The sequence below is a fragment of the Cricetulus griseus genome, chromosome 4 (assembly GCF_003668045.3).
Source record: "Cricetulus griseus strain 17A/GY chromosome 4, alternate assembly CriGri-PICRH-1.0, whole genome shotgun sequence".
Lineage (NCBI taxonomy): Eukaryota > Metazoa > Chordata > Mammalia > Rodentia > Cricetidae > Cricetulus > Cricetulus griseus.
Genome location: NC_048597.1, coordinates 157,421,645 through 157,446,741, shown reverse-complemented (window position 1 = coordinate 157,446,741; position 25,097 = coordinate 157,421,645). Strand labels below are relative to the sequence as shown.

At 48.2% G+C, this 25,097-nt stretch overlaps 1 protein-coding gene across 1 annotated transcript in view; it reads right to left on the bottom strand.

The window, feature by feature from the left end:
* The window catches only part of Dscaml1 (DS cell adhesion molecule like 1), a 308,468-nt gene that overhangs the window by 27,725 nt on the left and 255,646 nt on the right, over nt 1-25,097 (bottom strand). Inside the window, exons 10-16 of the mRNA XM_035444387.1 lie at nt 19,312-19,511; nt 18,784-18,880; nt 18,548-18,676; nt 10,927-11,094; nt 9,818-9,888; nt 4,288-4,528; nt 236-382 (exon numbers count right to left, since the gene is read on the bottom strand). Of these exons, the coding sequence (XP_035300278.1) occupies nt 236-382; nt 4,288-4,528; nt 9,818-9,888; nt 10,927-11,094; nt 18,548-18,676; nt 18,784-18,880; nt 19,312-19,511 (1,053 nt within the window). The remainder of the gene's footprint in view (nt 1-235; nt 383-4,287; nt 4,529-9,817; nt 9,889-10,926; nt 11,095-18,547; nt 18,677-18,783; nt 18,881-19,311; nt 19,512-25,097) is intronic.

The following is a 25,097-nucleotide window of genomic DNA, read 5'->3' as shown; positions in this document are numbered from 1 at the left end:
CCAGGGAGGTGGCCATGTGTGTGACCTCTGGCTCTGGTCCTAGGCTAACAAGAACACATGCAAGTGGACCCTCACTGTCACACCACACCCTTGTGGCCTCCATATGTGTGCAGAGGGGGCTGTGCTTGTACTTGACACACTGCTGGAAGCTGTTCAACTCTAACAAAGCCTGGGACAGATCCCAATAATGTGAGTCTGTCAGCCTGGACCCAGCCATTAAGCCCAGAAGACTCACCCCCATCAACGTAGAGTGACCAGAAGATGACCCGGTAGCCTTTGAGGACACCATTGAGGGTGCTTCGTGGGGGCTCCGACCAAGAGATGACAGCCACATCAGAAGTGATGGACAGGGCTCGGACATTCTCTGGGGGTTGGCTGGGCACTGCAGAGGATGGCAGGAATCAAGAGCTAGTCAGTTAGGGTATGAGTGACAATATAATGTGTGTGTTTCATACTGGGTCCTAGTTGCTTGATCATAGGGATGTAGAGTTAGACAAGCAGAGGAACTGTCTGAATCAGAGGTCTGGGAGTTGGGCTGCCATTCAAGTCTCCTCTGCTTCAGTCTGAAGCAGCTAGATATCTCTCCAGTCTCACCCTACCCTGGCTCTTTGGGGGCAAGGTGGTCCAGGTTCTGTTAGATTCCCGAGAAGGGGATGAACTTGGGCATAGTCCCAGCATCTCCTCAGTAGGCCATGACAGTCAGTGAGCTCACAAGATGAGTGTGGTGGCTTGGGAGGCCAATCAAGTCCCAGGGTGGTTGTAACTCAGTATCTAGCGGAGGGCTGCCAGCCCCTCCCTTGGTGCTCACTGACCATAGAGGATCTGAAGCCAGGCCTGGCCTGGGGATTCCTGAATTCTGGGGCTAAGCCAAAGGGAAAGAGAAGAAGAAAGGGGATCTCAGTGGCCCCTGGCACATGACTAGAAAGTTCCCACAGAGATCTCCAGGACTTCTGGGCCCATTACTCCTTGTCTCATCTCTGACTAGGAGCATGCCCAAACACCTGGATGTCCCGAAACCACAGTGTGAGGCCAACTTGAGTGACCTGTGTGTCCTTGACTCTGATAGGAACTTCTTTGGTTCCTGAATCCCCTGTCTTGGGTTAACTGCATGCTGCTTACCCTTTCTTACAGTGGGAGCAAAGCATTGGGGTTAGCTCTGCTAAGAGCTTCAGGGGCACTTTGTGCTCGCTTCCGAGGAGCCCAGGACAGAAGGAAAGAGCGAGCCTGCTCTGCCATGAATGGGAGAAAGGAGGCAGAGGCTGGAGGGAAGGTAATTAGATCCCGTTGCCCCACAAGAGGCAACTCTAATTTTTATGAGCATTTAAATGATAATACATCATCCTAACGATCCTCTTTGAGAGTGATTATTGTTTCATATTACTTAGGTGTAAAAATATAAGCACCATGTAATTAGGGACCCAGTGTAATAAACTAATACAGATCGCCCGTTCGAACAAAATGAAGGTAATACAATTATGGAAAAGACACTCTTGCTAAGGCAGGGGCCCTTGAATACCCCAGGAGGAGTGCTAATATTGCCAGAAAACGATCAGGATCTGACAGGCTAACGAGGGCCTTAATTAAGTATGAAAAACTGCAGAGCAAATGCACGTGGAAACTTTCTTCCCCGGCTCTTCCTTTGTTTTGAAAAGGGCTCCACAGCCCATGCTGAGCCCTCCCTGTGGAAACTCCAAGGGCCCTGTCTATGGGAGGGAGGCTGTCTTCCTCTGAGGTCCTGGCCTGGACTGCTTGAGAGATGAGGAATGAAGGATGGGGTTTTAGGGTTGGGTGGTTGGCCTGGGGCTCTGGGTTTAGACAGCTGGTTCAGCAGACCTTCCTGGGGCATGTTGTATCCAGTCTTGCTCCTAAGCACAGGGGAAGAAGGTGGGACAGAAAGAGTACAGCCTCAGGATCAGGCTTGGATATTAATCATAGCTGTTATAGTGCTAGGTAGGGAACTTTATTGCTGCCAGTCATGGTCGCGCTTTTTGAATTTGACCCAGCTGTGGCTCACATGGGTACTCCATGAAACACAAGCAGCATCCCAACCCCCATCATCATCATCCTGGAGTCCCTGCTACACAAAGCTCTAGGGTCCAACAAACACTGAAGGCTTCCAGGGCGTGCTGTGGGAACTCCTGGTGCTCCTGACCCCAGCCAGGCTTGTGGTCAGTGTCTTCAGGTGAGGGAGAAACTTGGGGGGCTGGGGTAGAGTGGCTGTGCTCCTTCAGGTTCTCCTTTTCCTTTTCCCTACTCAGATCTGGGGTCTACATGCCAAAACTCAGCTGTGTCCTAGACCAGTGAGAAGGTTCTGGGGATGAAGCCTAGAAATAAAGATTTGAAAGCCCCAGTCAGCTTCTACCTTTAGCCAAGGTTCAGAGCAGTGGGAAGAACAAGCTTCTCCAGTGTTCCTGGCCTGACTCTCCCTCTCGGGGTGGGGGGTGAACTTGAAGAGAGGAAGATGGAGGAGAGGGCACACCTAAGCTTAGGGCCTGGCTCACCAGAGCTGGGATGCTTGGGTTTTGTAGTATGGTGCAAAAGGGCATCTCACCCTCCCTCTGGGTGAAGTAGACTCAAGATCCAGACAGTTTCCACTCTCAGCCCCCCTCCCACTTTCAACTGGGGTGTCAGGAAGAGATTTGGAAGACTCTTCTGCATCTTGTTTATTCAGCCTTCTTGGTGTGTGTGTGTGTGTGTGTGTGTGTGTGTGTGTGTGTGTGTGTGTGTGTGTGTGTGTCTGCTTGCCTCCTCCTCTGGAGGCATCCAGGCCCTATCTCCTATCTCAACCTGATGCATGGTCAGGCCCCAGTTGTTGTCTTTCCTGTGTGTGGACAGGATACATGTTCCTGTTCTCCCCTAACTCTGGAGAATATGGCCCCCTTTATTTACCATCAGACTGTAGGGCATTTCAAGTTATCAGGGTGTTACAATCTATCTATCTAATCTATCTATCTATCTATCTATCTATCTATCTATCTATCTATCTATCTATCGACAGGTCCTCACTGTGTATTGCCAGCTGACCTGGAAATCACTGTGTAGATCAGGATGGCTTTGATCTCACAGAGATCTGCCTGCCACTGCCTCCCGAGTGCTGGGACTGAAGATGTGTGCCACCTCCAGCAGAGAGTTTTAAAGAACCAGGCTCTAAATTCTTCTGTCATTTGACTGTTAGATCCATAGTCTCTTTTCCTGCCCTTAAAACAGATCGGGGATGTATTCTAGCCTGGCTTTTCTTTCTCTCCTTTTTTTGGGGGGGGGTTCGAGACAGGGTTTCTCTGTATATGTTTGGAGGCTGTCCTGGAACTCACTTGTAGACAAGGCTGTCCTGGAACTCACAGAGATCCACCTGCCTCTGCTTCCTGAGTGCTGGGATTAAAGGTGTGCACCACCCTTGCCTGGCCCTTTCTTTAATTTTCAAAGGAGAAACTGGGCCCAGAATGAGGGGAATGGTCAGAGGCTAGGGGATCAGAAAAAAGGAGAGAGATACAGGGATGGAGAGACATGGTAGACAGACTGATGTCCTACAGACAGGTTAAGAGGCAGAGCATCAGCAAGTGAGGGATAGAGAGTGGCCACAGGGGTTGATGCTGTATTTGTTGAGTGGACCGGGCCCCTTGAGAGCAATGGGCAAGAGGAGATGGTTTGGAAAATGTGTTGGTTATTTTTTTGTCATCTTGATACAAACTAGAATCATCTGGAAAGGGAGAACCTCAGTTGAGAAACTGTTTTCACCAGTTTGGCCTGTAATCAAGTCTTTGGAGAATTTTTTTTTTTTTTGAGACAGGGTTTCTCTGTGTAGCTTTGGAACCTTTCCTGGCACTTGCTCTGGAGACCAAGCTGGCCTCGAACTCATAGAGATCCACCTGGAGCATTTTCTTAATTAGTGGCTGATGAGGGAGGGCCCAGCCCACGGTAAGCAATGACACCTCTGGGCATGTGGTCCTGGGCTGCACTAGAAAGTAGGCTGAGTTAGTCATGGAGATACAGCCAGGAAGCAGCACCCCCCGACTCCGCCGTGGTCTCAGCTTCAGTTCATGCCCCTGGGATCCTGCCTTGAGTTCCTGGTCTGACTTTCCTCAGTGATGCAGTGTGTCCCTGAAGTGTAAGATGAATAAACCCTTTCTCCCTCAAGTTGCTTTTGGTCAGCGTTTTATCACAGCCACAGAGAGCAAACTAGAGCACCCATGAAGCTTAAGTTGCCCACAGGATCCATGTAGACCCAGGCCCTGGGTCTGTCTGAACCGAAATCTGACCCCATGCTTCCAACCCTGTGTCTGCCCTTACCATCTTCCAAGGTGGTGGCATTGATCTCACTGGACGAGGGTCCTGTGCCTGCCCGGTTGAAGGCCTGAACCACCACACCATACTGAGCAAACTTCTTGAGGTTATCCAGGGTGTAGACCTCACTGTCCCCAGTGGCCTTCATCTCCACAATGCTGTACTGCCCATTGCTGCCAGGGCTGTTCTCCCTGTAGCCAATCTGGTATCCCCGGATGACTCCATTCTGTAGCTCCTTCTTTGGTGCCTGTAGGCCAGGGGAAGGGAGGATGAAGACAGTGACACGCTGAGATGACTTTGTTCTTAAAGTCAAGGATGCATTATTAGTCTTCTCCTAGCCCTTTGGGTTCCTATTCCACTTGGATTGAACCCAGAGGTCCTTGTCATGGCTATGTGGCCCTATATGACCATGACACTCAGATGCTGACCCATCTTCTCACTTAACCCTTTATGCTGTTCTTTCCAGGCTCATGACTGTCTCCACTGTGGTCCTTCTCCTCTGTCATGTCCTTGAGGAGTGGTCCCCTTCTAATGAGACAACCCTTAGCTGTTGGGGGGTTGTTCTGGCCTCTGGCCAGAGGCCTGTTTTTTCTCCCATGGCTTCTGACAGTCTATAGAGTTTGCCTATGTGTTTGAAAGTCTGCCGCAACAGAACCTAATGTCACAAAGGTGAGGTGCATTGACTCTTTTTACTGTTGGATCTCTGCACCTAAAATGGTGCCTGGCATACAGTGGACCCTGAGTACATACTTAGTGTAAGTATGCATGTATGCAACAATAAACAGGGACATTACTTGTATGCTCAGGGGCCTAGAAGAATTGGAACATCAGACAAAAGTGATCTGAAGGAGAGAGACGTGAACAATGAATTTAAATGAAGGGAAGTGTCCTGTGATTCCTGATTCCTGTTCACACACACTGGGATGAACATTACTGATAAAAATGATGTGAAAAAATCAGAACTCTGTTACACTGCTGGCAGGAATGTCAAGTACTACAATGACAGTGCCAGCAATCTGGCTATTTCTCAATCATACCATATATAATTCATGTGATCGTACAATCCGACTTCTGGGTATAAAACTCAAAGGACTGAAAGAAGGGACTCTGTTACTTGAGATCCATGGCCACAACAGCATTATTCACAAGAATGGATCAGTGAGATGTGACATGTCCACACAGTGGAATATGATGCATCCAGGAAAGGAGTGAAAAGCTGACATAGGTTATTGAATTGATGGGCTCAGACATTGCACTGGGTGAAATAAGCCAGTCACGAAAGACAGGCACCATAAAGTCCCCATTACAGAGGGCTGTGCACTAGGTGAAGTCACAGAAATAGAAAATGGAAGTTTCTAGGGGATGGGATGAGGGGACATAGAGTTCAGTTTAGGTGATGGGCAAGTATTGAAAATGGTTCAAGGTGATGGCTACACACCTCCGTGAATGCACTAATTGGCATGGAACTGTATGCTCTTTTAAATTAACAAAAGTTGTGGTGTGTGTGTGTGTGTGTGTGTGTGTGTGTGTGTGTGTGTGTGTGTGTACGTGCATATGTAGAGACCTCAGATTGCCATCAGGTGTCCTCCTCCATCACTCTATCTTACTTTTGAGATAGGGCCTCTCACTGGTTGTTCTGGCACTTGCTGTTTTGACTAAACCCAGAACCCGCTTGTCTCTGCTCTCCAATACTGGGGTTGCAGATGCATTGGAACATCAGGCTTCTAATTGATTTTGGGGATCTGAGTCTGGGTCATTATGCTAACCCAGCAAGCACTGTACCCTGTAAGCCATCTCTCCAGCCTCCCAAGCAACACTCTTATTAAACATGGCTATAAGATATAAGTTTTATGCTAAAAAAATCCTCCTGAAGATAAAAACAAAATGTAAACAAAGAATGCTTGACTTCTACCAGGCCCAGATCCTCTGGGAGCAGGCTGGGTTGTCCCCAGACACAGTGGCCAAGGGTGGAGGTGTGATGAGGGAGGAGACCCAAAGGCAGCCCGTAGATGGAAGGCCAGAGATGTCAAGAGGATGCTGGTGGGAGTGAAGGACCAATCCCAGAGGACAGGAGAACGGAGCAGAGAATGCTCTGCCAGCATGGAAAATGTTCTAACCCCAGGCTCGAGTCCTGATACAAACTTTGCCATACATAATCATGCACATATACAGGTGTCTTGAGAGAAAACATTGAAACATGAACACCGGTACATGGCAGGTTCTTATAGGACCCCTGCCCTCCCGGCCAAGTATGTGAAGAACTATAAACACATGTTCAGATCCTTCCGAATATGCATCCTAATCCCCACACCTACCCACGGCCAGACACAGTTAGATCCACAAATAGAAACTGGCTTCTTTAGGGACTGGGCCTGCCCATCTTTAAATTAAGATAGAAAGTCACCTCTGTGCATATAAAACCAGTTAGAACCAGAGTTTTGAAGACAATGAAGTTAACTTAAAAGCCCACCTTCTATTGTGCTAAAAAATAGTGAGATAAAAAACAATTAAGTTCGTAAAACAGCCCCACTGTTTCTTTTAATTCAATGAATGTTTTAAATGAATTGCATTTTAAGCTCACTGTTAACTCAATAAAATTAAGTTTTTAATTTAACGTAATTGTTTTGAACTCACTAAATAGGTGTGTGCGTGCCTGTAATTGACTTGACTTTTTGCTATTGCCTGAATCATCTCTGCACTTGGGCAGTTCTGTGCCAGTAGCCTGCAAGTGGGCAAATCTCTGCAGCTGGGGCTTGTGCATACTCATACACACACTTAGATGCCTACCAGAGGCACACACTCATCTTCAAGAGCACAATACACTCATTGGTGCACTACATACACTCTGCTATTACTAAACACACAGTCACATCATTGCACAATGTCACACTACTTTACCTATCCAGGACTATGTTTGCCATGACTTGCCTCTGTACATATCACCTAGTGCTATCTGCATCATGTTATATGCATGTATATTTGACTCAGGGCATTTATGTCTAGGTATTTATCTCTGTGCATATAACCTTGGGCTATGTATACCACAACAGACACCTATGCACATGACCCAGGGCCATCTATGTCATGATATATGCCTGCACACAAGGCCACAGCCACATATCCTAGCAGAAGACCTGGGCAAACACTCAGGTACTCCTGATGTACGTATATATTTCACAAATTTATACAAATCTTGACATAACTGCCTCCCCTCTGTCACTCACCTTTTTTTCTCTTTCCCTCTTTCTCTCTTTCATTCCACATCTCCCTCCCTCCCAAATGTATACACTTGGGATTTAAATCAATCTTAACAATATTTCCCTGAAACATTAAGGAATCAATAGGGCTGATTGCAAATTTATATCATAAAGCAGGGGTGATCCATCCCACAGAGTCTTAAAGCAGAGTGACTTATCTTTCAAGTGAATTTTTATTTTTCATTAATCTGTTCTCAGCGTTAAAAAAAAATCCCCACGAGAAGTCAGTCCCTAAATTTATTGACTTGCTGGCTCATTCTGAAGTTCTAACTTTCTAATCAATTTTATTTTTCATTATGAGACTTTGGAGAAATAAATTTGATTCTAAATTTTTATCGACCTCTGGGTCAGAGCTTTGTAGCAAACACCTGGGTGTTTAACATGGTTCTCTGGCTCCACCTCTGGGCACCCTCCATAGTCCCAAGAAATGAGTTCAGAACTAAGATGCTGACAAGATGGGGTGGGACTGGGCTTTACTTTCGGCTTCTGGAGAAAGCTCCGGAGCCCAGATCTGAATCTAGAGGGCTTTTTCAAGGGGCATGTCTAAGGGGTTTCTAAGACCAGACTAATAGAGACGTGAAGACTCAACCTAAATGTGAGCGACTCCATTCATGGATTCCCTACTGAATGAAAAGGAGACAGAGAGCTGAGCTCACTCTGCCTCACTCTGCTTGCTGGTCATGCATGTGACCCCTTGTGACTTCCCCACCACGACGAACTGAACCCTCACAGAGTGATCCCAAATCCACCCTTCCATCCTTAGTTGCTGATATCAGATATTTTATCACAACAACAAGGGAAAGCAGCTGGTACAAGGCATCAGGTGGGACCATATCTTCTGCCATTTCTCTGGGGAGGCAAGAGTCTAGGCTGCTGCTGCGGTGTGAGTGTATGCACACACATGTGACCATGGCCATTGTAGGAAAAATGTCTAGGCCCTTCTCACATTCTTCCATGTTCAAGTCGACCCTCTTAAAGAGCCCAGATGGAGGACGAATGACACTTTAATTTTCTGGTTAGGAGTGAGAGTGAGAACACAACACTAGAAAACTGATTGCCCATGACAATGAAGTCACCCTAAGGTCTACTGTCAAGACTGGAATGTACCTAGAGTTCCAAGGCCAGGTCCAAAGAAGTTCTTTGTCAAGAACTCTGTTCAGTATGCTGCAGTGGGGAGATGGGTCTGGGAGTCCCATCTGTATGCCTTGGTCTCTGTCTTTTACCTGAGCAATTATAGGCAAATCAGCTTGAGTCTCTTCATCCTTGCCTTCTTCAGCTGGATGTCGGTGAAAATACCTTTCTGGGTACTGTCATTTTATCGTTTCATTTTATTATTCATAGGGAGAGGGTCAGATGAGTTTGTGTAGGAGTGGGCCCTGGGAACTGGATGCTGCAGAATTGTGGGAAGGCATGGATGGAGACACTGACTCATCTCTTCTTGTGAGGGACAGAGAACACAGTTCCCTAGGAGCACCCTGACTCTTAGTTCTGCTCATCTCTTGGCTCATCAGTGGAGTCTCCTTTAAGACATCCTTAAGTGGCAGCTGCCTCTGCTGCCTGAGTTCTCAGTCCCTTAGCACTGGCTGCAGTGAACACTGATCATTGACCTCTTTTCTCTAAAGATTCCCAAGGCCTAGAAGGACAGCTAGTGGTTTTCAGTGTTTCCAAAATAATCCTGGGATGGAGAGATGGCTCAGTGGATGAAGGTACCTACTGCTAAGTTTGATGGTCTGAATTGTATCCCAAGGACCCATGTGGTAGAAGAAGAGAACTGACCCCTGCCCTCTGCATGTGTGTTGTTTGACACATGAGTGTGCATGCATTTGTGTGTATGAGTACATACACACACAAACACATAGGCAAATACACAGAAATACACACACACACACACACACAGAGACACACACACACACAGACACACACACACACAGACACACACACACACACACCCTCAAATTTTACCCTGATGTTTTAGTAGGAGAACTTTGCACAAAATCAAACCCAATTCCTACTCTTTTATACCACATTGGGTTTAAGGATGGAATGATAAGTGGGCAGAACCACATTGGCACTGTCAAGTTCTTCATCTCATTTCTTGCTAGGGTGAAAGGGAACAAGGCTTGAGAAGGGATGTTCCCTTTACCTTTTTGTCCTCCCACCCTTCAAACGCCACTGGACCTAGTGAGAAAATAGGCATGGGTATCATGAGAAGATATTAGTGAGCCTGACGGATTCACCGGTGTATCCTGGAGGGCCAGGCAAGATGGGATCTCACTTACCTTCCAGGTCACTTGGATGCTCTGTGAAGTCACCGGTTGCAGGGTGACATCCATAGGGGGCCCATCAGGAGCTGGGTACACAGAAGAAGTAACACTGAGTCACATCCTGGTAGAGGAAACAACCCTGTGTCCTCATGTCAACCTGGAGGACTGCTGAGGAGGGAGAAGCAGCTGATCTTCAGAGTGGGACATGGCAGTTATTACTCTGTGATCATTTGTAACATTGCACACATATGTCTTAGGAATGTTTCAACATCATTTTGTTTCACAATAGCACATATAAGAAAAAAAACATCAAAAGAAATCGTGTTTAAATATTTATTAAAATCTGGGTCTAGGCCAGATAGTGGTGGCGCACGCCTTTAATTCCAGCACTTGAGAGACAGAGGCAGGTGGATCTCTGTGACTTCAAGGCCAGTGTGATCTACATAGTGAGTTCCAGGACAGCCAGGTACACAGAGAAACCCTGTCTCAAAAAACCAATCCAAATCAAACCAAACCAAAATCTGGGGCTAGGTGAATAGCCCAGTCAGGTGTTTGGTTTGCAACTCTGAGGACCTGAGTTCCATCCCCGGAACCCATGTAAGAAAATCTGAGTAGCACATGCACTTGTAATTCCAACACTAGGCAGGCAGAAGCAGATCCCTGGGGCTTGCTGGCCAGCAAGCTTAGTCTGCTTGGTAGATTTCTCGACAATGAGAGACTTTTGAAAAAGAAAAGGTGGATAGTACTAGAGGAACAACACTGAAGTCTGTCCTCTGACCCCTACATACACCCACATACAAGGGCATGTGCACCCTGCCCCCATGACTAAGGTCAATGGCCCAGGGAACCCAGACTCCATGCTTTGTAGAGTCAGTGAATCTTTTCTTTCCCATATAGGCTAGCGCCCTGGGAAGCAGGGCAGGACCACGGACAGCTCCCCAAAGCCACCAGGCAAACAAAACAAAAACAATAAAACAAAAACAACCCCTGCCTTCTCAAAAATCTCTGGCCTCTTATGATTCATAAAATGTATTTTTGGAGTGAATAGGGTTGGTGGAGGCTCCTGATGTCTGTGAGTCTCAAGACCCTGGGCAGTGGAGGCAGAGGACAGGATAGGTGCTCACCAGCCTCTTCTGTGCTGATGGTAAGCTCCTTGCTTGGCTCACTGCGTCCAATCTTGTTGAAGGAGTACATGCGGATGCTGTACACAGATGCCGGGTGCAAGTCCACGATGTTGGCCTGGTTGATGGTTGGGGAGATGTTTCGAGTGGACTGTTTAAAATCCCAGGAATCTAGAAAGGAGATGGCCATTTCAAAGCGCAGCCTTGCATATTCTGGTGCCTGTCCCTTCCCCAGCCTCAAGTATCAGCCTATCCCAGTTCTAACTTGGACACTGGAGATGTCCAGTTCACACCGACAGCAGAGAGAGCCTTAGTAACTTCACAGGGATTACGAAGGGGCCATTAGAAGAAGCTTCAGCTTCGGAGAAGCCAGACTTTCCTTTGTTCCTATCAGTGTGTGAGCTAAACTGCAGCCAGAAAAGACAGGACACTTTCTATTGTCCGCTAAGGCCAACACTTGTTTGCTAACCCTGGGGTCCAATGGACAGTGCTTTTCTTATGGCATCGTTTGGAAATCCATGACTTATCCATGGCTACTGTGAGATACCCTGTTCACCCTATGGTGAATGTCCCTATGGGGAAGAGGAAGTGAGAACCCTTCCCTCTCTCTCTGCTCTCTGCTTCTGTATCTCCCTTCCTTGTACATCTGCGAGGTGATCTGAGAGTTCTGTGTGAGGTTGGGGAGGGTGTGAGCAGACCAAGTGCCAGAATGCACAGCCCAACCCCACCCTCTTTCCTATACCAGCAACAAAAATGTAAGGTGTCAGAGTCTTCAGAAAGAGGGACCAACAAAAGGATTAACATGTTCACAATTCAATTCATCTAAGGAGACTGGCAGTCCATTCCAGAGCTAATGTTTAGCAAAATTGTAAAACATGGAAATGCCAGTTAAATGCATCCCAGGGATCCAGTGACTGCAAACTTTATTCATCTCCAGAGGAACTCAGCTATTCATCCATGCTTGCTGTGTCCCTACTAGGGGACTCTAGAGTGAGATGGAGAGGAGCTGCAGTTACAGTGATGGCTGAGCCAGGACCTGTACTCAACCCAGAGGGCTTGACCAGGTGCCCCCTTTTTTGAACACTTCTGGGAAAAATGGTAAAGACCAAGGAAGCAAGCTAATAGTAGGGCTTAAAAGTGTACCCCTGCTCACTCTTAATATTCTGTGCTTAGAAATCTACTGTGGCACACAATGTCTTGAAAGAAACCTCAGGGGAAAAGATCAAGCCACAGCTATACAGTTTAACTCAAAGGGCAGGAAAGGATGTTACAATTGTAGGCAGGTTTTTTAAGAGGATTTTTTTTGCATGTGTGTATGTGTGCACCTACACAAGTTAGCATGCATGTGGAGGCCAGAGGACAACCTCAGTGTCTCTCAATCACTTTCCACCATAGGATTTTTGAGACAGGAGTTCTTTGGACCTAAGTTAGACTGGCTGTCTTGCAAGCCCCAGGAGGCTCTCTGTGGCTTTTTTTTGTTGCCTAATATTTTTATGTGGTGTCTGAGGTTTGAACTCTGGTCCTCATGCTTGCATGTTACTAAGTGAGTGATCTCCAAGCTTTTAAGAAGACACTTAAAACTTTTATTACATTTATTTAAATAAGCAAATAAATAAATAAAGTGTGTGTGTGTGTGTGTGTGTGTGTGTGTGTGTGTGTGTGTGTGTGTGTGCATACAGGCCATTATGTGCATATGAAGGCTAGAGGTCAACTTGCAGGAGTCAGTTTTCTCCACCATGTAGGTTCTAGGAATCAAAAGATCATTAGGCTTGTTGGCAGTGTCTTTACTCACTGAGCCAGCTTGCCAGTCCAAAACACACATGGACACACATGCATATGCACATACATACATACATACATACATACATAGCCTGAATACAACAGAATCCTATACTTTCAATTCTGGTCAAATGAGATCTTGATGCCTTTAAAACACAGCTCTCAGCTGCACAGGCTTAGCATCTGTGAAGGGCATCGGCCCAACTCCCATCTGTAGTTTTGCATTTAATTCATCGGTTGCTGGAGCCAAACCAACAACATGGCAGGCTGTGGATGCTCTGAAACACATTATTTTCTTCTTGTCTTTAGAAACACCCGAGCCACACAGAGAGTCACTCTGTAGCTGACAGGTGAAGCCAGAATTGCAAATAGCTGGCTGTACCTGCCGTGGACACCTCTTTGATTTGGGATGGAACAGACTGGCCATGTGGAGGCAGGTGCTCCTGGCTCTGAATGTGGGGTCCTGGGAGCTGGTGCCAGCTCACAAATCACATCGGGTTTGCCCGTGTTTACAGGAGCGGGAGAGTGATCAGAAGTCAGTGCATTCATTTTTGATGAGTGCAGGCAGAGGGAAGTGCCGCGTGGGATGTGTCTGAAAACAGGGGCCACAAAGAGGCACTGACATCTACCAGGCACCTGTGTGGTGCCAGGGGCAGCAGTGGATGACTTAAATATGTGGTCTCGACTCCTTGCGCCTTCCTCTGATGTCAGTGCTGTGTCTCCAACATCACCGATCCCATCACCCACTGGGCCCGCCAATGAGTTTCACTTGTCAGTCTCCCCTCCCCCCTTTTTTTCTGAAATGCTCCTCCCTTGGCTTTCTAAGAAAGCTCTTGAATTCTGCTTCTCTCTTGGGCCTGTTTTGCTGTCTTTCTGCAACTGCAGCCTCCTTAGCCTACCGCCAATGAGCACCTTTCTTTTGGGTTCCATCCATGCCCTCCTCTCACACCATACACTCCTCACACCCAGGCTTCCTAGGTGTTATTTCAGACTTGCCCCTCTGTCTCCTTTGCTATCAAGTCTGATAGCTTTTATGTCCCAGGTAGCTCTTGACCATATACAGGATCTTTCCACCTATATCCCTAATCCAGGTTAAACTATTGTCATCTCTCCTTTTTCTCTCTTAGCCCTCTCTCCAGGCAACTGGGAGTCTCTTGCCAACTTCTACCTGTTCTGGACCCCATGACTGTCATTCATTCAGCACACATGGCTGAGACCCTCTCTCAAGGGCATGTACTATACTATGGCATTGCAATTGCTCCTTGTAAGATGCAGATCTGATCCTGCCACCTCCTCTCATGAAACTCTTCAATATCTTTCCCTTGCTACTGGGTGAAGAAGTTCTACAGTTGGACTAAGACCCTGTGGCCCCAGCTCATGTCCATCTCTCCCCAGCCTCATGTAGAGTCCTCATCATAGCCACACCACAGTATCTCACTTTTGAGGCTCACTGTTCTAGGGGCATTGACCAAGAAGGTGCCCTGTCCCTGAAGACAGGAGCCATGTCTAAAGCTTTGGTCCTCACCCCACTTTGCAGTATTGAATTCTCAAAACCTGTTGCTGGCTTTTAGATCAGAGCCCACCCTTTTGGACTTTGAATTTAGAGTCCCTCTGGATTTTGCCTTTTCCTCCTCTGCCTTCCTCAGTTGCTAGTCACAGGAAAGCAGGGGAGGGGCTGTCCCAGATGGCATCTCCTTCTCTTCTTTCGTCAGTTGCTCAGAGGTAGATTTGCCCTTGTGTTCCACATCATTTCTGATTCTGGTTTAAAACACCTCTCTCTCTCTCTCTCTCTCTCTCTCTCTCTCTCTCTCTCTCTCTCTCTCTTTTCTCCCTTCATAACTAGTGGACCTGAGTCAGGCCTGGAGGGGTCTCCTGAGTTCCCAGGATTGATTTATCACGGCCATCCCCCTGATGCTGAACAGTTGAACTCAGGGGCCTATTTTCTTCTGTTCCCTCCTCTGCTCTCTGGGAACATTGCACTGGATTTGGTGAATATTGTCTCTTTTAATATTCCCTTTCATATGCGCCTGCCTTGCCCAGATTAACATATTTCATTAAGGGCTCTCTCTTCCTTTCTTCATCAAAGGATTTATGATGCAAAATATTCTTCTTAAAAGCTAAGAAAGTGGCTGGGGAGATGGCCGTGCCTTCTGCTCTGAATGCTGTTTGCTAAAAGGAGCCTGGGCTTTGACCATTTTAGGAGCCACTTCTCTGCAGAGGGTTCAGGGGAGGAAAATGACTCAAGGGGAATGCAGATCTGGTCTGATCCCCCCTTGCATCATAGCCCTGAAGCCCACCCCCTGCATGGTACTCCCCCAGTAACACAGAGACTCCCTGGGTCACAGCAGCAACTGACAATGTCTCAGTACCAGCTGCACTCCAGTCTCTACAGTATGACACACTAAAGCTTCCCCTGTGGGGCCAGTACAGCACCCAAGCTGGTTGGCCCACCAGGCAGTCTTCTGGGCTTTGAAGACTGTCCACAGACAAGCCCCTCCCTGCTCTGTGCTTGGTGAACAGAGGTAAACGTGGCATCTGCATTTCTCAGTGTGTGCAGTACCATCTGATAGATTTGTGTGGACGGTGCTATTTATCATTCAGCATTCATGTATTATTACTCTACTGCCTGGGGCCGGGAAAAGACAGCATGAACACGATGGCTTAGAAAGGGTAGGCTTGGTAATTTTCCTTGGAAAATTAGCATGATGAGCAACATGGCAGAAAACCTGGCCAAGGGGCAGGGCATTGTGAGCAGATGGTGGAGACCCAGCTTGGGTGTGGTCTGGGGTATAAGGGAGGGAGAGGGAACAAGGCATTTCTACACATGTCACCATTCTCCCTTCATCCTCATGACTTCCCTGAGAATGAAGGATTCCTGTCCCCACTTTGCAAAGAGACACTTGTGAGCTTACCTAGCATCCACGAGACCCCAGGTTACTCAGTCCCCAACACCACAAAACAAAACAGAAGCAAGAAATCTGTTTGTGGTGTGTGGTGGTGAACACTCATAATCTTAGCATTTGGGAGGCCAAGACAGGATGATAGCAAGTTTGAGGACAGCCTGAGTTATACAGAGAGTTCCAGGCCAACCTGGCTTTAGGGAAAGAGCTTGTCTCAAAAGTCACTCTACCTTTTAAGAAAAATGAAGGGAGATGCACAAAGTTGCTCAAAAATACTAAATGCCACACAGTTCTGATATTTGATCACCCCAAGTCTGTAGTTTTAGTTGTCATCTCCATATTCCACATGTGAAAAGAGGTGAGATTAGATACAACACACACACACACACACACACACACACACACACACACACACACATGCCCACTTCCTTCTTCCTTTGAGTCATCCTTCTGTTCCCTTGGATACAGTCCTCCACTCTCATGTAATACAGTTAACAGTAAATTGCATTTGATTGGTTAGTGATTCTGGAAGTGTGTGTGTGAGTGAGTGTGTACGTGCATTCGGGTTTGTGTTTCCACTCCAAGGGCAACATTCTGCTTCCTAATTCATTCTCTCTTTCTACTACATGGCTTTTGCATGATTCTGAGGGCAGGGGAAAGACTGGCACTTGGTCCATGTGGCCCACTGACTGACATATATTTCAGCATGTAAGTCCTATAGGGTTCTAAACTGCCACATAAAGTGTTTGAGTTATAGGGGGAGGGGAACTTATATTTGTCAAGGGTTCCCTCTAGCCTTATGCCAGCTGCTTCTAGAATTCTCCACAATCTTCCCCCATTAGACATTCTTCATTCTGCACCCACAGAAACTGTGCCATGCTCACACCCTTTGTCTCAAGGACAAGCTGAAGTTCTCATTGCCCCCAAATGCCAGGATGTGCCAGATGTCTATTTGGGTGGGCTTTTTGTTCTACTGAGGGCCACTTTCCCAGGCCTCTGGATTTCTAAGTGTGCAAAGCCCCATGGGAAGGCTTCTGTGCAACTAAGCTCCAGATTTCCCTCCCATGTCTAGCCTACTACTGATGGTACTTCTGCCCTGGGAGGGCCTATGCAATCCCATACCCTGTAAGAGGGTCACAGAAGGATGGGGTAGGGATGTGGGATGTGGACATGTTTTAAGAATAATGTTTTCCCTGTCTGCCTCTCTTCTGCTTCCCCTCCCAGATGGGTGATGATCTCGGTGGCCCTCAACTGAGCAGTGCCCTAGGAAGGATTTCCACACATTAAAGAAGTTTGTCTGAGGAGTAGGGCACAACAATAGTGCAGTCAGGAAGAAGGGCAGAGTAGAAGTTATGAGGAACATAGGAGAAGGAAGACAAGATCTCCCAGGCACCTACTACCCACCAAGACGTGAGCCCAGATGAGGGATGGAGTGGGCATCACTGCATGGAGGTGACGTGTGCCTCTGGGAGGCTTATCCTCAGCTTCAGGGGAGGCCTAGATGTGAGGTGGACACACTCAGCTTGCTAGACCTTCTGTCTCTTTACTAAAACCACCTGAAGGTCTGCAAGTACCTCTTTGCTCTGCTACTAGATGCCAGTTTTTAGCAGGCATCCATCCTTGTGGTGGGGCTGGGCTGTTCAAGCTTCTTGGGAGCTCAGTCATAGACATAGTGGTTCTACCAAGTGGAAGCTCAACTTGGAGGCTTTCCTCCCTTCCCTGCTCCAATGCACACCCACAGCCATAGTGCAGTGCCCATGGTTGGGGTCTGTGAAGCCCTGGCTGTGCCTTTCTGGCTCTGCCTTTCTGTTTTTCTCTGCAGGTAGTGTGTTCTATCTTAGTCCACTAGACCTAGCTTAGAGAATCATCCACAGAGGATCTGGTGGGGGCCTTTCTTGATGATCCTTGGCAGAGGATCATCCTTTGCACCCCCTCCTTTGCATTCAGTGTGATCCCTGGGTGTCTATCTGAAGCTGGCCTGGAAGTTTCCAAGGGCAGGACTCCATTGGGTAGCAGCTTGTATCAGAGATGATATACCACATCTTGGGTATGCAGCTCTCCAGTGTCTGCCTTCTCATCTCCTTCATCACCACAGCCTGTGATGGGTGTTTCAAGTACTGTGAGGAAAAGGACTGACCAGCCAGGAGGCAAGGCTGGCCAGGTACTGTGCTATAAACAGGATCTAGGTGGTACAGCCTGAGAGTTGAGCTAGAATTCAGTAGGTGAATGGGGGCTGGTAGGAGAAGGCCAGAAAAGGGCAGAGAAAGGCTGAGTTCTGCAGGCTGTTCCTGCCTTTTAATTTTAGTAATTTAGAGAAACTAGGATTGGCCCTTGGTACTCGATTCCAAAGGTGCACAAAGGACCAGAGAAGTCTGTTTTCTTCTGACTCCTGCCATAGAGTTGGTTATTATCCTCTTGCTCCTTTTTGCTTCCTCCTCCCCTGTACCATTCCCACTGCTTGACCATGGGACTCATCCTGGATTTTGCACCTCCTGGGTACCTGGTATTTTCTCTGCCCCTCAGTGCTTCACAGTAATGTGGGAGTAGCATGGAGCCTCTGGGGCTGTAGAGGAAGGTTCTGGAAGGGCTTTGGGAGCAGAGACTCAGTGGCCCAGTCTTACTGATCTCTAACACATTCACCATCCCAAACCAAGACCATCCCATTTGTGATCCTGCAAAGCCACAACATTCTCACATAGGCAGCCCACAGCCCTGCACTCAGCATCTGTAAATCAGACTACACTGGAGAGAACCTTGGTCCAAGGGTTCGATCCCTTCCTACCAGCAGGATGTCTCAGCCTGTACCTTAGCTTCTTAGGCTAGTTACCGGAGGGGGCTGGTGAGTCTGTCTTAGGTTAGTGCTGCCCCATCAGAGGGGCACAGGTAGGCTGTGTACCCCAAGGGGCCATAGTAGGCAAACCCTCACCATCTGTCCCAGCACCTACCTGATTTATTCTTGTACTCAATATCAAAGCCAGTGATGATGCTGTTTCCATCAAATCTCTGAGTCCAGCGCAGGTTCATGCTCCGGGCCTTCACCTCCCGGATCTCCAACTCTGGGGGGTCAGGGGGTTCTGGGTAGTGATGAAAGGGGATCAAAGGTGAGACAATAGCAGGCAGTTTGGCTGTAGGCCTCTGGACCCTAGGGAAGGTGGATGGTCAGGTGGGCAGGAGAATGTACCTTGCACAGTGAGCTGGATCAAACCCCGGTCCTCCCCGTATGAATTGATAGCATGGCAGCTGAAGAACACGGAGTCCCCACGGTCAGCTGGCTTGAGCTGAGATATGACCAGTAGGAGCAGAAAAGGGAGGAAACAGGGAGAGTCTTTCAGAGGGGGACACTCTGGGGGGACTGAGAGGGAGATTCAGAAGGCCTCTGTCAAGGGTTTATCTTCCCAGAAGGTTTGAGATCTGCATATAGAGGAACTCAAGCAAGGAGAAAGGGTCATGAAAGAGGCTCTGGGTGGGGGGTATTCCCAAGAAGGAGAGTGGAGACTCAGGGGTTCCAGACAAGAAAGAGGGGCCGAGAAACCGGCACAACTCTGGCTGTGGGGATCAGAAGGGAGACAGGTTGAGGTTCTGATGTAGAAATTCCTGGGTGGAGAGGAGCAAGGTGTGGGAATGGTAGGTACTTTGTGAGGTACAGGGGAGGGCTCCCAGTCTCCCCATTTACCTAATGTAATGAGGGCCCCTAGGCCTGGGTACCCACCTTTAGTGTGGAGACCACCTCATCGCCATTGTCCTTGGTGGCAATGGCATACCGCATGACTCGGTCTGGGTCGATGACAGTGTCCCCCTTCTCCCAGCGGATGATGATGGGCCGCTCTCCCCGCGCAGTGCAGTTCAGCTCCTTGGAATGGCCCTTGATGGCGATGGTGGTGTTGGGGTGGGACGTGATCATGGCTGGGACTGGGGAAGAGGAGGCAAGGGGCTGTGAATACCTCAAGACTCGCCTTGGGGAGGCACCTGTGAGACGGAAGCCCTGCTCCTCACTCTGTCCCATCCATGCCTGGCTGTCTCAAACCCCAATGCCCCATCACCATCCATAAATCCTGCCCTGCATGTCACCCCCACCCAAGCTATGCTCTTTGCTGCCCAGCTTCAGAAGGCTTCCTCCCAAGAAGGGGCACCCTGTTTGCCTATCCCTGCTACCATGCCTGGCACCTTCCCCCTTTCCCTCAACACTTCCCGGACGTTGCTAGCAATACCAGGTTTTTGGTTGTGAGCCTAGCCTTTAACTACTGAGCTATCTCTCCAGCCCGCAATACCAGGTTTTACATGCACAACATAGTTAAAAAAAACCCCAGTTATATTGAAATATGGTTATGCAAATATTAAAAACACTAACAAGCAAACTTTGGATATTGTTTATCACACATCAATATGTTCTGCTCTTATTCTTTATGAGATAAGATCTGGCAGCAGGCCTTATAATTACTGTCTTATATTACCATGCTTTTGTAGCAGTGATGAGCACAAATGCTATTTTGAGAGATCTACAATAAATATGACATGACATGAAAATATCTGTGCATTTCTATGGGTGACAGTCACACACACCGTTACTGCTGTGGCTTGTGGCTTCTGTTCACAGGGAATGACTAGATCTCAGCTAGAGGCTAACATAAAAAAGTGTGATTTTTCCACACTCAAACACATGGCCCCATTGAGTCAGCTCTGTAGATGTCTGGGGTCTTGGTGAACCTCAGGTTCAGGATCATACTCTAAGGCTGGGGTCTCTGCTTGTCAGAGTAGCTGAGGTGTGTTTAGCTCTGGCTTTGTTCCACAAGAGGTCTGGGTAGGGACATTATAAAAGACCTTCCAGTGATGCTATTAGGGCTTTCCAGTTCCTGCCCCACCTGCTGACCCTATGGTTTCACTAAGGCAGAGCCATGACCCTAGATGGTTCTCCAGAGGCCTCTTCCACTCGCCTGGGCAAGGAGCCTTACCAACACCAGAGCTTCCTCTGGACTTGTGTATCTTGACCAGAAACAGGGAGGGAGGTGAGCAGAGTCTCTGAAGTCTTGGCCCCTGCCCTCTGTGAAACTAAAACCACCATGCGCAGGGCTTTCATATTACGCAGCACCGTGCCAGGCCTTGGGTATACATGTTGTAACACATCAGGTTCCATCCTAGATGGAGGGACTGGGAAGACAGATGCATTTGTGGATGACAGGAACATGGGAGACATCTGAGGAGTGTGTCTAGGGACGTACAGGAAGGCATGACCCACACTCACCACAAACATTCACTAAGACCTAGTATGTGGAGTCTGCTCACACTGGGTTCTGTAGGTCAGAGAGGAGCTCACCTTTGACTACCATTGCTTTGTCTGCAATGGTGCATAAAGAGACCCTGGTTTCTCTTGTTTCAAAACTTGATCTGCTGGCACAAAGTCTGCTTCTTTCCAGTTGCTCCCCTGCTCCCTCCAGTGTCCTTCTGGACTGTTGTCATCCTTGTTTTATTTTCATGTTGTGTGTGTGTGTGTGTGTGTGTGTGTGTGTGTGTGTGTGTGTGTGTGTGTGTGTCCCCGTCCATGCAGAGGCCAGGAACTGATGTCAGTTGTTGAACCTGGAGCTCATTGATTCCACCAGCCAGTCTGGCCAGTTGATCTTAGTGATCCTCCTGTCTCTGCTTCCCCAGTGCTGGGATTACAGGCATACTACCATGCTCAGCTTTTTACAAGGGTTCTGGGTCCTCATGCTTGTGCAGCAAGCACTTTACCAACCAAGTTATCTCCCCAGCCATGGCCTCTCTTCCAGTTTTAATGACTAGCCCAGACAGTGATGGCCCCAAGCAACTCTCCAGGGACAGCTGGATTTTATGACCAAAGAAGCTTTTGGAGAAAGGAAGGGTGGGCCTGGAGAGGTGCAACCTCAGATACCAACTGAGGGTGAAGGGATAATCTGAACAGGTGCAAGAAGGTGGCGGGCAGCAGCTGCTCCCTTAGGCTCCCTAAGGTCACACCTCATAGCCAGCTGGTCCCACTGAGGCCTCCATGTGCAGGATCTGAGGTGGGGGTGGAGGCAGCCCTAGCCCCAGGCCCCCTGTAACAATGTCTCAGTACATTCCCCAGTCCCGGCTCATCAAATAATGAAGCAGATAAACTTTATAATGCACGGCATTACACCAGAATATACAATAAAATGCGAAAGACAAATAACGAGGTGTAAGTTATAATGAAGAAAAAGCCTGCAGTCAGAGACATCCAAGTATGAATTATTGACTAAGGTTTTATACTCTCAAGGATGTGCGCAGGAATATTTTTCCATCAAAGATTTGCATAATTCACTCGTATAAACCTGGGTGGAATATAGAGTGAGATTTTACATCGACAAGTCGAGCCTTGCACTGCAGATGCCTCCATGTTTTACGGGAGGGTGGGAAGGCTAGGGTGGGGGAGACCCAGCTGCTTCTGGAATACACACAGGGAATTAGCAAGGCCTGAATCTGAGCCACTGGGTGGGTCTAGGGCCCGAGGCAGTTGTGAAAGAGGTGATCCTGTTCGTGTGTGTGTGTGTGTGTGTGTGTGTGTGTGTGTATAAAGGAGGATGGGGCTTAGCACAGGTCAAAGCCTGGGAAGGGCAGGAGGTGGGGAGGTGGGGAGGAAGATTCTTTGGGAAAACTTCCCAGCTCTGAGCTACCCTGAGAAGCTTGCTCATCTACGCTCTGCCTTGCATGCAGGCCTACAGCACCCTGTGTAAAGACACCATCTATCCAAATGCAGCTTCATGCTATGACCTGAGTCTTGCCAAGTGGATTCCATTCACCCTGGAGGTGGCATACCTGTGAGCAGTGCAGAACCTGTGCATCCAATTCAGGGCACTTGTCTTTCCAATCAGGGCTACCCAGAGGCAGACATATGGGCAGTCAGAGACAGTGGAGTCTCCAGAGATCTTTGACTTCTCAGCCCTGCATAGCAACAACATTGGGGGCTGGCTCCCTATCCTCCCGTTGGCTAAATGTGTTTATAGTAACAAGTGCCAGGCAAGATACACCTAAGCTCTCCTTACTTCCGATCCAGGGAAGTCACTGAAGGCAAGGAGGAGGGGAGCTTGAATGGTTTGGGAGCCCTGAGACCTGGCTCTCATCTTGTCACTACAAGCTTTTTAGGGTTTCAACACATTTAAGTTAACTTCTCTGTGTCCCACAGAATGGCTGTGGGGACACAATGAGAGTTTATGTATTGATACAGTACCTGTCCTACCAGGCTCTATACTCCACCTCCCCACAGACATCCATGTCCTACTCCTTCTCTAAGGAAATATTAGCTAGACCCATGTGCACCAAATTCCTCCCCTAAAATGTTCCTGGCACACTATCCACAGAATCAGAGTGCCCAGATAAAGACCCGCTCCGCTAAGTCTGTATCCACCAGCCACAGGCGTTGCTGAGCATATGAAACACGCTGGGGCTGATTGAGAGGCACTATAAATGTAAAACAGACACCAGGCTTCAGAAATGTAAAAAGAAGAGAAATGTAAAATATCTCACTTACATTTTTATATTGATGATGTATGTAGATACTCTAGATAGACTGAGTTAAATGAATGATAGGATTACAACCCATAATACTCTGTACAAGGAGAGGAATTTAGGCTGTTAAGGGAAGCGATTTGCCCAAGGCCACTCTGCTAGCGTAAGTGCACCTGAAAAGAGGGGGAAAACTGAACACAGTGGGGTATACCTATAGTCCCTGCAGGGAGACACTGTAACCATGCCTCCTAAGGTGTGGCTACAGGTGGGCCTGACAGGGACTATAGGTCAGGGTGTGGTCAAGGTGATGTCAGGGTGACTCGGAGAGGTTTTAAAGGGACAGACAAGGCATATGGGTGCTCTCTTGCCTTGCTGCTTTTGGCACGCTCTGTCTTGCTGTTGGCTGGCGTTTATCTATTAAAAGTTATCTTAACCTTACAGTTTTCGTATCAGTTATTCTGAATATGCCCGAACAGCGACTTGAACCCCAGCTATAGTGGGTGCTGAGGCAGGAGGATTGTTTGAGACAGCTTGAGTAACAGCATAATGAGGGCCATGAAGGAGGAGGATATGGACAAGAAGGTGGAAGAGGAAGAGGAGCAAAGAAGACAGATGGGAGGAAGGGAGGGAAGGAGGGAGATTGAGATAGAGAGAGAGAGACAGAGAGAAAGAGAGAGACAGACAGAGAGAGAGACAGAGAGATCGAGAGAGAGAGACAGAGAGAGATAGAGAGAGACAGAGAGAGAGACAGAGAGATAGAGAGAGACAGAGAGAAAGAGAGAGAGATAGAGAGACAGAGAGAGACACAGAGAGAGAGACAGAGAGAGAGACAGAAAGAGATAGACAGAGATAGAGAGAGACAGAGAGAAAGAGAGAGAGAGAGAGAGAGAGAGAGAGAGAGAGAGTACCACGATGCCAAGTTCCCCATGAAACTCTGTCTTCTTCTGAGTTCTCACTAGGCAGAGAGCAATTGACTGGGTTGGGGAGTGGGGCAGGGCTGAGGCCAACTTCACCCACACTGGAAACGGAATTTGCAACCCACAGCAGTGAGGAGACCCTCCCCCCCCACCCGAAAGGGCAGAAAGGCAGCCAGATACCTGCTTGACCAGAGAGGAACTTCCTAGTAGCTTGGCTGCTGTGGCAGTAGTGAGCGCCCTGCGCTGAGGTCATTAGAGAGAAGGGTTGGTGAAACTGAACTGAGGCACATCTCTGGGCTCTGGGGAAGTCTTTTGCTCAGGAGAAAGGGGAAGACAGCCTGGAAAAATAGCTCACTGTTTGGAGAAGGGACTTGAGGCATTGTCTCCTGGCATATAGGAGTCTCCAGCTCCTCTTGGGTCGTTGCTGGCAGTCTACTTGCCAGCCAGCAAGCCATAATAGAGAACTATATCTCTGTTCTCTCCCTTGGGCTCTGTCTCATCTTTTAAAGGTCAGGTTGCCCTCCTGTTCCCAAATGAGACTGATTAACTTAACGAAGCAACAAGATCCTCAAACCCACCATAGAGGACATCAGGTCAGCAAATGTTGGCCCTGTCTGATCTCCTTGCCTGGCTTCCTCCCATTTTGCCTCTTGGGCTGGACCACAAAGTCTTCCTGCTTTATCAAATGCATCCTCCAGTAGGAGACTTCCTAGGTTAAAAATGGCCTGCACATGAAGACATCTACAGGAGCATGGATCTGGACACATACACACACACACGCGCGCGCACACACACACACACACACACACACACACACACACACACACACACTCCTCTGGTGCTCCATGGTGGTAAGCTTGCTATGTAGCAGCATATTCTGTATGCTCTTCATGAGTGACCTCCTCAGAGGGACTCTGTGCTATCATCCCACTTGCTTCTTCACTAGCTCCATGGCCTCCTGGGTACCTATAGTGCTCTGGATGCAGTAAGTGATTGCTTCATTTTCAGGCACTTCTCCAGATGTCAACCACAGGAAATGAGTCTCGTTAGCCCCATTCTTCAGACAGGAACCCGAGGCTTCCAGCAGGGGCTATTCACCCTC